The following is a 10,917-nucleotide window of genomic DNA, read 5'->3' as shown; positions in this document are numbered from 1 at the left end:
AGAGAAAGGAAGAAAGAAAGGTAAGGAAGAAACAAGAGAAAGAGAGAGAAGGAAAAAAGGTGTGAAAGAAAGGAAGAATTTGAAAGGGAGGAAAGAGGGAAAAGGAGAAAGAAAAAGGGAAAAAAGGAAGGAAAGCAAATGAAAGAAAGAAAAAATACAAGGAAGGGGGAAAGCAAAGAGAGAAGGAAAGAAAAATAAGAAAAGAAAGAAAAAACGAGTAAGAAAGGAAGGGGAAAAGAGAAGGGGAGAGAGATAAAGAGAGAAAAGGAAGAAAGACCTTCTAGTTCAGCAAAACTAACCAACCCATCCACCGTACCCGGAGGGCATCCCTCCCAATCTTCCCCACAGGGAAGTTCTACTCGATGTCTGACTTGGGGGTTCCTTCTTCCTCCCCTCTCTCCCGAGTGTGGGTAGGAAAGGGTTAGCCTCGATGGGGCTGGGGAGCCCCGCTGTCACTACACACTCATAGACACACACTCGCGCGCGCATACATGTACACACACACACACACACACACACACACACACACACACACACACACACACGCCCAGGAGGCCGGATTTGCGGGCGACCAGTCCCCAGAGTTTCTTCGCTTTCCCTGAAGGAGGCGCCTGAGCTGAGATCGCGCCAGGCGGCCGGGAGGGAGCTCCCCGCGGCAAGGTACAAATGAGGCCGAGCCCCGCGCCGGCCGCCCTTGGCAGGCGGACTCCGTGCGCGCTCCGAGCTCCCGCTGCAGTCGCCGCTGCTGAAGCCGCCGCCGCCGCCGCAGCAGCAGCAGCAGCAGCTCTGCCCCTCTCGCGCTCGCGGAGAGCTCCAGTGCTAGGACAGTCTCCTCCTTCTCTCTGTCTCTCTCCTCTGTCTCTGTGCCCCCTCTCCCTTTCTTTTGCTCGCTCTCTCCTCCGCCTTCTTCTCTCTTCCCTCCTCTCACCATCTCTCCTTCCCTCCATCTCTCCCCTTATCCTTCCATCTCTTCCCCTGAGAGCTCCCCCCGCCCCCCGGTCTCCTCTGTCACTCTCTGCCTCTGGCTTGAAGCTAAAAGAAACCTCAGAGACCATCTAAGTCTCATTCTTCAGAGCCAGAACGGACCTGAGAGATCGACTTAAAGTCCCTCTCCTTTCATTCTCACCCTCTCTCGTCCCCCTTTTTTTCACTCTCTCCCTCCTCTTTTCACCATCTCCCCTTCCCAGCTTATCTCTTTCTTTTTCTTTTTATCTATCTCCTTTACTCCTCTCCCACGCTTCTTGAATCTCCCCCGTCTTGTTCTGTTTCTCTGTTCCTCTCCTTTCTGAATCACAGAACTAGAGAACTAGAAGAGTCCTCGGGGAGATCCTCTAAGTCTCTCTCTCTCTCTCTCTCTCTCCTCACCTCCTCGTGTTCCTGGCCAGCTCTTGCTCTTTCCTCCTTTTTTCAGCGCTGCATAGGGTCTGGAGGTGGAAGAATGATTCCTGAAGTCAGAGTCCTCTCTTCCTTGTTGGGATTTGTCCTTCTCTGGTTCCCCTCGGACACTCATCCCCGGACCCGTGAGTAGAGAGGGGCATGGCATGAAGAGAAGAGGCTTGGGGGCTGGGAGAGTAGCCTGGGCTGCGGGGACAGCCCCTTCAGCCCCAGATGATTTCAAGGAAAGACACCAAGACTCACTCTCTGACCTGTTTTGTTATCTGGGATTGGGAGGACAAGGGGGATCTAACTGTAGACAGAAGTGTGTGTGTGTGTGTGTGTGTGTGTGTGTGTGTGTGTAAGAAAGGAGACAGACAGAGAGACAGAGATAGAGTGAGAGAGCATACATATGGGGTGGAGAAGAGACCCATTCACTGGGAGTACCCACACCAAGTCTCAGGAAACAGGGGGCTGGCCTGAAAGGCCTGACAAGAATAAAGGAAACACCATAGGAATTTGATATAACAAGGAAAGCCTGCTCTGGGCTTAGTTGATCAAGGAAGGCTTCCTGGAAGAAGTGGGATAGGACTCTGTGCTTTATCAAAGCCCAGATAGGCACAAGTTAGACACATTAATAGTAATAGTTCCCATTTATTTAGCATGTCAATGTTTCCAAAATACTTTTCTCAAAATAGCATGTGAGATAGATCATATAACCATTTTAGCCCCATTTTACAAATGAGTAAAATAAGGCTCAGCCACTTGCCCAGTATCACACAGGTAGGTAGTTGCAGAGGTTAACACTTGAATCCATGTCCTCGGTCTCCAGATGCAGACTTCTTTCCTCTTCACAACCCCTGCCCCCATTTCATGAGGGCAAGAACCATGGCAGGTACAGAGAGCACAAAAAGAGGCATTTGCACATACAGAAGGAAGACTGAGAAATGAGTTTGGGGGCACTGGGGGCCCTCATTGGAGAGGAGAGTTTGACCTGGGGATGATAAAAAGAGACCACTCTCTAGTCATGGAAAGATCATGGAATCTCTAGTCAAAGGATCTGTGTTTAAGGATTGGCTCTGCTACTTACCATTTCTATGATACTGAGCAAGCCATTTAACCTCCCATGCCTCAGTTTCCTCATCTGTAAAATTAAATGAGGGAAGCTTAGAAAACATGATCTCTAAGGTCCTCTCCAACAATCTAAATCTTAGGATCCTAGGGAAATAAGTCTGAATTGGGCAGAGGTGCTGTTCATTCTGGATCTCAGTTTCCCCGGAACCCATCCAAGGTAAGCATTTAACTTCCTGGCTCAAGAAGGAAATAATAAAGGTTCAAAACTCAATGAGGTGTGAATATGAGAGGAAAGGACCTAGGCTGGACCTAAAGAAAGACTTCCTGACTTTGTGAGGCAAGGGAAAGAGGTCGGTCCTGGGAAAAGTTGAGGAAGGCTAGAGGTTCTCTGGGTGGGACTTCAGAAACCCCAAGCTACCTATCTTAGATGGGCTCTCTCCCTTTTCTAAACTTGTTTTAGCCCTCCTAAGTCAGTAAGAATCCAACAGTGCTTAGCATGTATCAGGTAACCAGCACTGATTAAGCTCCTACTATGTGCCAGGAATAGCACTAGGCGCTGGGGATGCAAAGACAAAAATGAAAGTCTTTGGCAGCACCCCCCCACCCCACTGGGAGTTTATTGATATTTTTAGGAACAAAGTTCAGGCTCTTCCACTAGATTGTCAGCTTCCTGAGGAAGGGAGCTAAGAACTTCTTCATCTTCGTATTTCCACACCACCCATCACTTAAGATTAACTCTGTAGCTGACTCATTTCAGCAACCTCCCTAGACCCCAGTCTGTAAAAGGAGAGGGTTTATCCTAGGTCCCTTCACACCTTAAGCATCCAGAATTTTATTACTTGAGGGCCCTCCCAATGCCTACCTGAGGAACACTACTTGTGTGACCTCAGACATGCTACAGAGGTGGTGCGACTTTGTGAACAGCGCCTAGGACTTCAAGTCTGGAGGGCTTGGGTTTGACTCTTGCCTTGGATACTTACTTAGTTGTATGACATTGGGCAAGCCATTTTGCATCTTTAAGCCTTACTTTTTTCATCTGTAAAATGGGGATAATATCTAGAACCTTTACCTAATGGAGTTATGGTGAAAAATAAATGAGATAGATTAAAATATCAAGATTTTTAGCTACATAATTGTCAGTTATTAAGTCATATCACCTCTATAGGCCTCTTACCTGAAAAAAAATGAAAGAACTGGAGACTGAGAAATGCTTTTATTGGAAAAATAAGGAATGTAACAGTGGAAGAGAGGATTTGTAGAGGACTTGGGTTCATATCCATCATTTAATACTTAAATATCTGTATAACTTTGGGCAAGGCAGTTAATCTCTTAAAGGCTCAATTTCCTCATCTTTAAAATGTGGGGTTGGACCTCTGAGGTCTCTTTTAGCTCTAAATCTGTGATTCTGTGACATTTGTGATGATTGGCCTAGAGGCAGGGGACTGGTCCAGGTAACTTCTTCAGACCCTCTGGGCTTCCTCTTGCCATGTATTCGTTGTTCCTTAAAAAACATTGGAAAGAGACAGAGAGAGAGGAAAATACAGAGACAGAGAGAGGCAAAGACAGAGACAGAGAGAGAGGGAGAGACAAAGAGAGAGACAGATGGAGAAAGAGGGAGAGAGAGAGAGAGAGAGAGAGAGAGAGAGAGAGAGAGAGAGAGGGAACGAACCTTGTCATGGACTGGTCACAGTGGCTTGTCTTTTATAAAGGCATTTTCAAGGCACTTTTTCCAGAAGCCTTGTGGCAAGCTGGGTACTAGCACTGAGATGTGCCCTGGCTTGGCCTTACAGGCTGCATATATGTCCCTGAGAATGTGCCTATCATGAGATACCCTCCTCCCCTATGTCTACCCAAGAGCTGATGCTTAGAATGTCAGAACTGAAAGTAACCTTTGGGATCAATACTCTCATTTTGTATATGGGGAAACTGAAACCCAGATTGGGAGAGTGACTTGCCCGAGTTGATTAATCAAATTACTGGCAGGATCTGAACCAGAACATTTCTTAAGTCATGATGCACCAAGCTTCCCTCCTTCCAAGGCTCAGCCCATCTCACCTCTTCTATGAAGCCTTCCCTGACTGTCTTCCTATGCTATAATTTAGGGCCACCTCTTCTTTCTAATCACCTCTATTCAGAGAATTGTAGCATTTACTATCATTTCAGTATCTATATCTGGCAATGGGGTACGGTGGAGGGAGCCTTGGACTAGGAATCAGGAGACCTGAGTTCTAATCCTGGCTCAACTGCAGACTCCCAGTATGACCATGGGCAAGTTACTTCCCTCTCTCTACTTTGAATCCCCCAACAATTCAATGAGAGGTCCTGTCTGGTTTTTCTATTTACTATCCTAACACTCCACGTCCTCTTGTTGTTTTAACATTCTATTCGAAGTTTCCTTACAGTTCTAAAATTCTATGTTCTAAAATTCCCTCTAGCTCTGACATTCATTCTGTCTTCTAAGGTCATTCCAAGACCTGTGAAGCCTAATAAAACTCAAATAAGTGAAACTTTAATGGTGACATTTCAGACATTGTTTGATTGGCTGGTTGTGAAAATACTTTTGGGAAGGAAGGCTTTTCCTTTTCCCTTTAAGACCCCATGACTTAGGCTGCCAGCAGCTTTACATTAGCATATTGATCTTTGTCTGAACAGAGTGCATTGTCCCAAGATGCTAATGGTACAAGATGCCAACAACATCTATTTCCCTCCACAGAGAAACTAAGGCTCAGAGAGGCTTTGGCCTCTGAGTAACACATCAAAGCACTGCGATTAGAACCAGGATCCCTTACTTCACAGTCTCAGGTCATTCTCCCTGGGGTTCTCTCTCTCTTTTTTTTTTTTTTTTTTTTTGCAGGGCAATGGGGATTAAGTGACTTGCCCAGGGTCACACAACTAGTAAGTGTCAAGTGTCTGAGTCTGGATTTGAACTCAGGTCCTCCTGACTCCAGGGCCAGTGCTTTATCCACTGCGCCACCTAGCCGCCTAACCGCCCCCCCCCCCCCCCCCCCACCTGGGGTTCTCTTAAGTGAGAAGGATTGGATCACCCCTGAGTGAATCGTATTTCCATTTGTGAAGTGGGTACAGGAATGGAGTGAGGTTGCAAGATAGATCACAGATTGAATTCAACTGCAATTGAATTCAATTCAATTCAATTCAATTTCACCTAAATCTATGAAGTACCCATTATGTTCAGAGCCCAGAGGAGGTGCAAAGTATAGGTAAGACCAGGTCCCTCTTCTCATGGAGGGAAAAGACAGTCTGATGAGACAGAGGAGAACCTCTTTAGAAGTCAAAGAATTGTTTTTCTTTGTTGATCTTGACTAAAGACCTTAGCACCCTTAACCACTGGTTCTTCCTGAGTGGCAGTGGAAAGAGACCCTGACCCGGAACCAGCCCTGGCTCTCAACCACCCTTGCACCACTTGCACGCGTTCGGTCCTTTTCTCTCTGTTCCACTTAGCTGTAAAAATGAGGATTGTGAGCATGATGTTGTCTAAGGGTCCTCTGGCTCTCATGGAAAACTGCCTGGTGACATTTCAACTCTCAAATGTTGTAGCAATGAAACAATGAGCAATGGTCAAGAACATTGTGCTGTGGGGTGTGATATTTCCACCCTGACTTAGAATGGTGATGAGGGTTAGTACCTGTCTCTGTCATCTCTGTCATAGATGAACCCTTACACCATTCTTGGTCTGGGACTGGGGTAAGGGTTCCTCTGATCCTGGATCTGCCTCCTCCCTCCCTCCACTCCACCCCTGCCTCCCCTTCCCTCCAAAAACCAAGTCCAATCCCCTACTCACACCCAAGGGTCCAACCAACTTGTACACTTGGGCACATTAGGGAACCAGGCAGAAGGCGGACTATGAATGTTGTCTCTTTCTTTTCAACTATGGGCTTCTTGAGGGCAGGGACCTTCTATTTGCCTTTCTTTGTATCTGCAGCACTTGCCATGGTACCCGGCATACAATCAATAGTTCATGTGTGTTGATCGAATGGATCCATGAAATCCGTCACTGCTGCAGGAGAGACGCTAGGAGCACGAGTAATACTGATGAGGTTTTGGGGAGTCATGTTTCCATATAATTTTTTATTAGAATTCTCCTTCCCTTGAGTGTAGGGAAGGAAGTTTATCCCGTGGAAAGAGACGTGGCTAGAGAAGAGGCCTCTGTTGCCCCATGTAATATGGGTCCCTCCTTGTGAAATGTGTAAGGCACCTGGGGGAAAGCTCCCTGATTCTGGGGTCACTACCTTGGTGGTTTTTCCTTGAAGTAAGAGGGAATGTTTAGGCTGGAGAATGAAACATTTAGGAGATTGGATCAGGACAGTTTTAAATAGTCACTGGAAAACCTCTTGTTAGACATGTTGTAGATGCCTTCCTGGTTAGGTATGGATTGGACCAGATGGCTGCAGAGGCCCCTTCCAACTCTGAGAGTCTATCTGTCAGGCAGAGGGGGAACATCATGACCTCTCAAAAGCTCTGGGACAGGAGGATAATCTCAAGTGATATTAAACTTTCCTAGTGTCTAGCCTAAGGTCCCCCCCCCCAATTATGTGTCCCCTGTTCCTTTCTCCTCCATTTGTTCCCCCACCTTAGCAAGAATGTTGTGTGTTGTACCCTTGCTCCCCTCCCTGGTGTCTTTTCTCCCCACCCCACCTCCACAAGGAACCCAGCGTTTCTTGCCCAGAGATCCCATGTCTCTTCTAGACACTGTGGTGTGAATGCCAGTCACTAGTTTCCCTCTCCAGGGTGCTCGGGTATTTAAATCCTAGTTCTTACTGTGAAATAACAGCTTTTGTCTTCTTCTACAGATGTTTTAACCAATAGCTGCTTAGGGAAATGCATTTGTGGACTGCATTGGTGTGGGACACCAAATCACATCATAGGCAGCTATAGTGGCAAGACCCAAATGTCAGAGTCTAGACACTTCAATTCCAGCTGTACCTTTGCCACTAACCAGATGTGAGACCTAAGATGTGACTTCCTTTCTCTGGCCCTCAGTTTCCTCCTTTTGTAAATCAAGCGATCCCATCTTTTTTTTTTTAACATCAGCATTTTTCTCATGATGTTGTTAGGCTTCAAGTCATAGAACATACTCATACTGCCAAAGGTCAGTGGAGAGGCCCAAGATGGTGAGCAGGGAATTAAGCAGAAATTGTACAAGGAACGTCAGAGGAATGTATGACTGGAAATAAATGATAGGTAGTAGTGAAGGACAATGGATGGATAGCCCATATGCCCCAGTGATATTCCTCCCCCAGCATGAGACGACTGTGAGGAAGACCCCAGTATTTTGAGTATACCTTATGGTAAACTTATAAGAGTCGAACAGGATGAATGATTGTGCTTTGTATTGTTGGGGGTGGGGAATGCCCACATTGATGACATCATAGGTCCACAGGAATATTGGATTGGTCGGGGGATGGGCGCGGGGCGGGAGCAGGGAAATCAGACTGCTAGCTGGTGAGAGGAATCTCATAGAGGAATAGAATAGACAGTACAAATTGGACAGCCTGAAGCTGAGGATGGTAGCAGGAGAGCAGAAGAAGCCTTAGTGTAGAGGAGGAGGCAGAGAACCCAATTCCTGCCCTGTTAGCCCTCTCCACCAGGCCTCCCCCCAGGGGATAGCGCTACTGGCTGACTCACCTCAGTCCCCAGATGTGTTTGTGAAGCAGTTGGGAGCAGGGTGCAGGATGTAGTGCTGACTGGATCTTAGAAACCTTTCCACTCTAAGCCTGACTTCCCCAGATGGCCTTCCCAGGCCCAGCATCGGCCTCTCTTTTCTCTGGCCGGTAGAGGTCTCCATTACTCACTCTCCAAAATGTGCAGAGCAGGCGCCAGCTGTTCCAGCTGTTGCACCTGTTCCCAGCTGCCTGGGCTCTCAAGTTCCCCCAGCCAGCCGCACTGGCGCCCGCCTGGGCTAGCTGGAGAAGGACTGCCGCTTCCAGGGGCGGGGGGCAGCTCAGGAAAAGCAGTGGGGGAGGGGGCTGCCACCCAGAGGGCCGGAGACATGAGACTGGAGATCATCTCAGTCATCCCTTTCTCACCAGGAGGGACCCGACCCAAATCAGTCTCCACAACCGGAAAACTGCCCTGTATCCAAAACGCCCCCCCCCCCCCCCCGCAAAAGATGTTTCTGTGGCCTTTCCTTCTTGTCTATGTGCTAGTAAGGGAATGTTTCCCTCCGATTCACCTGAATTTTTAAGGTAATTTCATGACCCATCACCCATCCTTCCTGGCAGAGACCCAGAGACTAAAAACCAGCATTAGGGCTCCGCCCCTGTGTTTGTGGGGAATTTATGCATTTGGTAGCTCTAAGACCTTGGGCAAGTTTCTTTCTTTCTCTGGGTCTAAAGAGTTGGCCACATGGTCTCTACGGTACTTTTTCAGCTCTGAAATTCTGTGTTCTTACTACTAAAGTCCTCTTTCCATGCCCTGACATTCGATTGTCTCAGGTCCTTGAGTGGAAAACTCTACTGATGAGTGCCTGGAAGTATTTACCGTTGGGCTGCTTTTGTTAGGGAAGGTGGAGAAAAGAAAGGGAGAGAGAAGGAGGAGTAAGAGGAGAGGGGAAGTATCCTCCCTGGGGGCTGGACTACTATAGGGACTTCTTGTTCAGGTGTGAGTAGAACTAGGATGACCTCTAGCTATGAGGTTCTATGGAGGGAGGGGGAGAGGGGAAAAGGAGTGGGGAGAAGGGAAAAGGAATAGAGGAAAAGAGGAGAGGGAAAATGGAGAAGTAAGGAAAGAATAGAAAGGAATAAGAGAGGGAATGGAACAAGGTTTGGGAAGGGGAAAGAGGAGTGGAAGAGTAAAGATGAGAAGTGAGAGAAGGAATGAGGACAGAGAAGGAGAAAAAAGTGGGGAAAGAGGAGGGGGAGGGTAGACAAAGGAGAGGAGTAGGAGACAGGAGAGGAGGAAGGGAAGAGGGAAGAAATAAGGAGTAGGGAGAGAAGGGAGGAGGATGGGGAGAGGAAAAAAGGAGGAGGGAGACAGTTAAAGAGGGAGAGAGCAGTGAGGAGAGGAAGCGTAAGAAAGAGGAGTAGGAATGGGGAGAAAAGATGAGGAGGAGCAGAAAATGGAGCAGAGATACAGAGAAAGGGACAGGGCGAGACGCAGGAGGATATGAGGAAAAGGGGAGGGCAAGAGAGGATACTGGGTGACAATGGAAGGCAAAAAGGAAGTGGCATAGAGAGAAATAAAGTGGAAGAGAATGGGATTATGGCGATTTGGGGGGGGGACCCCAGGAGACAGAAAGTACCACACTCTTTCCCAATGCAATCTGGCTCTGCTTTGGAACCCGTCTGATTGGGGATGAGTTCCATCATAAACTGAATCTCTTTACCCCTGCTTCTGTCCTTAGCATGACTTCCTTGCTGTAGACTCTGGGGCAACCAGGAAAAGGAAGAGACTGTGCCTTGCCCTCAGGGAGCTTCCAGTCTAGCTGGGGAGGCAGGCGCGTCTAGTTGTTGAGAATGTGCTAGTTACACAAATCAATAGCATCAGAGAAGGGAAAGGCTGTGGGTAGATTTTCAGGGTGAGCTCCCAGAGTAGGTGAGCTAAGGCTGAAGCTTGAAGGAATGGGTATGAGGACATGGGAGTGCTGGGGAGAATGGTAGATTTTGAGCCAGAAGACCAGGCTTCTAATTAACCCTGTTTGACAAGGCAAGCCACTTCACCTTTCTAGGACTGTGTCCTCACCTGTAAAATTAATGTGATCCGGGGTAGCTTGGTGGTGCAGTGGATAAAGCACTGGCTCTAGATTCAGGTGGACCTGAGTTCAAATCCAGGCTCAGACACTTGACACTTACTAGCTGTGTGACCTTTGGCAAGTCACTTAACCACCATTGCCCTGAAAAAAAAATTAATGTGATCCATCATACCATCTAAAGCTGGTCTCTAATGCCCCTTCTAGCTTTAAATCCCATGATTCATTTGGGAAAGGACTTGGGAGACAGAGTCACCAAATCACACTGATTGGACTCTCAATGGAGACAATAGGACTATGTGCAGCATTACAACTTTGGTCAGCAGGGGATGGGGGACTGATTCTTCTGAGTTGAGTCTTGATAAATAAGTAGCTTATGTGATGTAAAATGGGGGTACTATTTTTCACTACCCACCTCACAGAACTTTATTTGAGGAAAGTACTTATACCACCTCTAATGCTATAGAATGGAACATGTTTATCACTGTTAAACTGATTTACCCCCAAATCCTTTGTGGTTTAGGAGAGGAAAAAGTGGGGGAGGGAGGAGGTAAGGGAAGGATAAAGGAAGTGGAGAGGGAGATGGAAAGAGATGAAGAAAAGAGGAAAGAAAAATAGAGAAGGAAGAGAAGAAAATGGAGGAAACAGAATAAGAAGAGATGGAGGAGGAGGGGAGAGGCAGAAAAGAAAGAGGAGGGCATAGGGGGAAATGAGTCTTGTGTTCTCTGGAAAGAGGAGGGAAATAATTTCCAGGTTAGGTTTGG

The 10,917-nt window shown here is 47.4% G+C and overlaps 1 protein-coding gene across 1 annotated transcript in view; it reads left to right on the top strand.

The window, feature by feature from the left end:
* The first annotated feature begins 527 nt into the window (after window positions 1-527).
* The window catches only part of CHRDL2 (chordin like 2), an 83,058-nt gene continuing 72,668 nt past the window's right edge, over window positions 528-10,917 (top strand). The window contains 2 exon segments of the mRNA XM_043997608.1: window positions 528-660; window positions 1,412-1,520. Coding sequence (XP_043853543.1) covers window positions 1,439-1,520 — 82 coding nt within the window. The 5' untranslated portion in view covers window positions 528-660; window positions 1,412-1,438.

This window comes from Dromiciops gliroides, chromosome 3 (genome assembly GCF_019393635.1).
Source record: "Dromiciops gliroides isolate mDroGli1 chromosome 3, mDroGli1.pri, whole genome shotgun sequence".
NCBI classification, from domain to species: Eukaryota; Metazoa; Chordata; class Mammalia; order Microbiotheria; family Microbiotheriidae; genus Dromiciops; species Dromiciops gliroides.
This window is presented reverse-complemented; position numbering and strand designations above follow the sequence as displayed.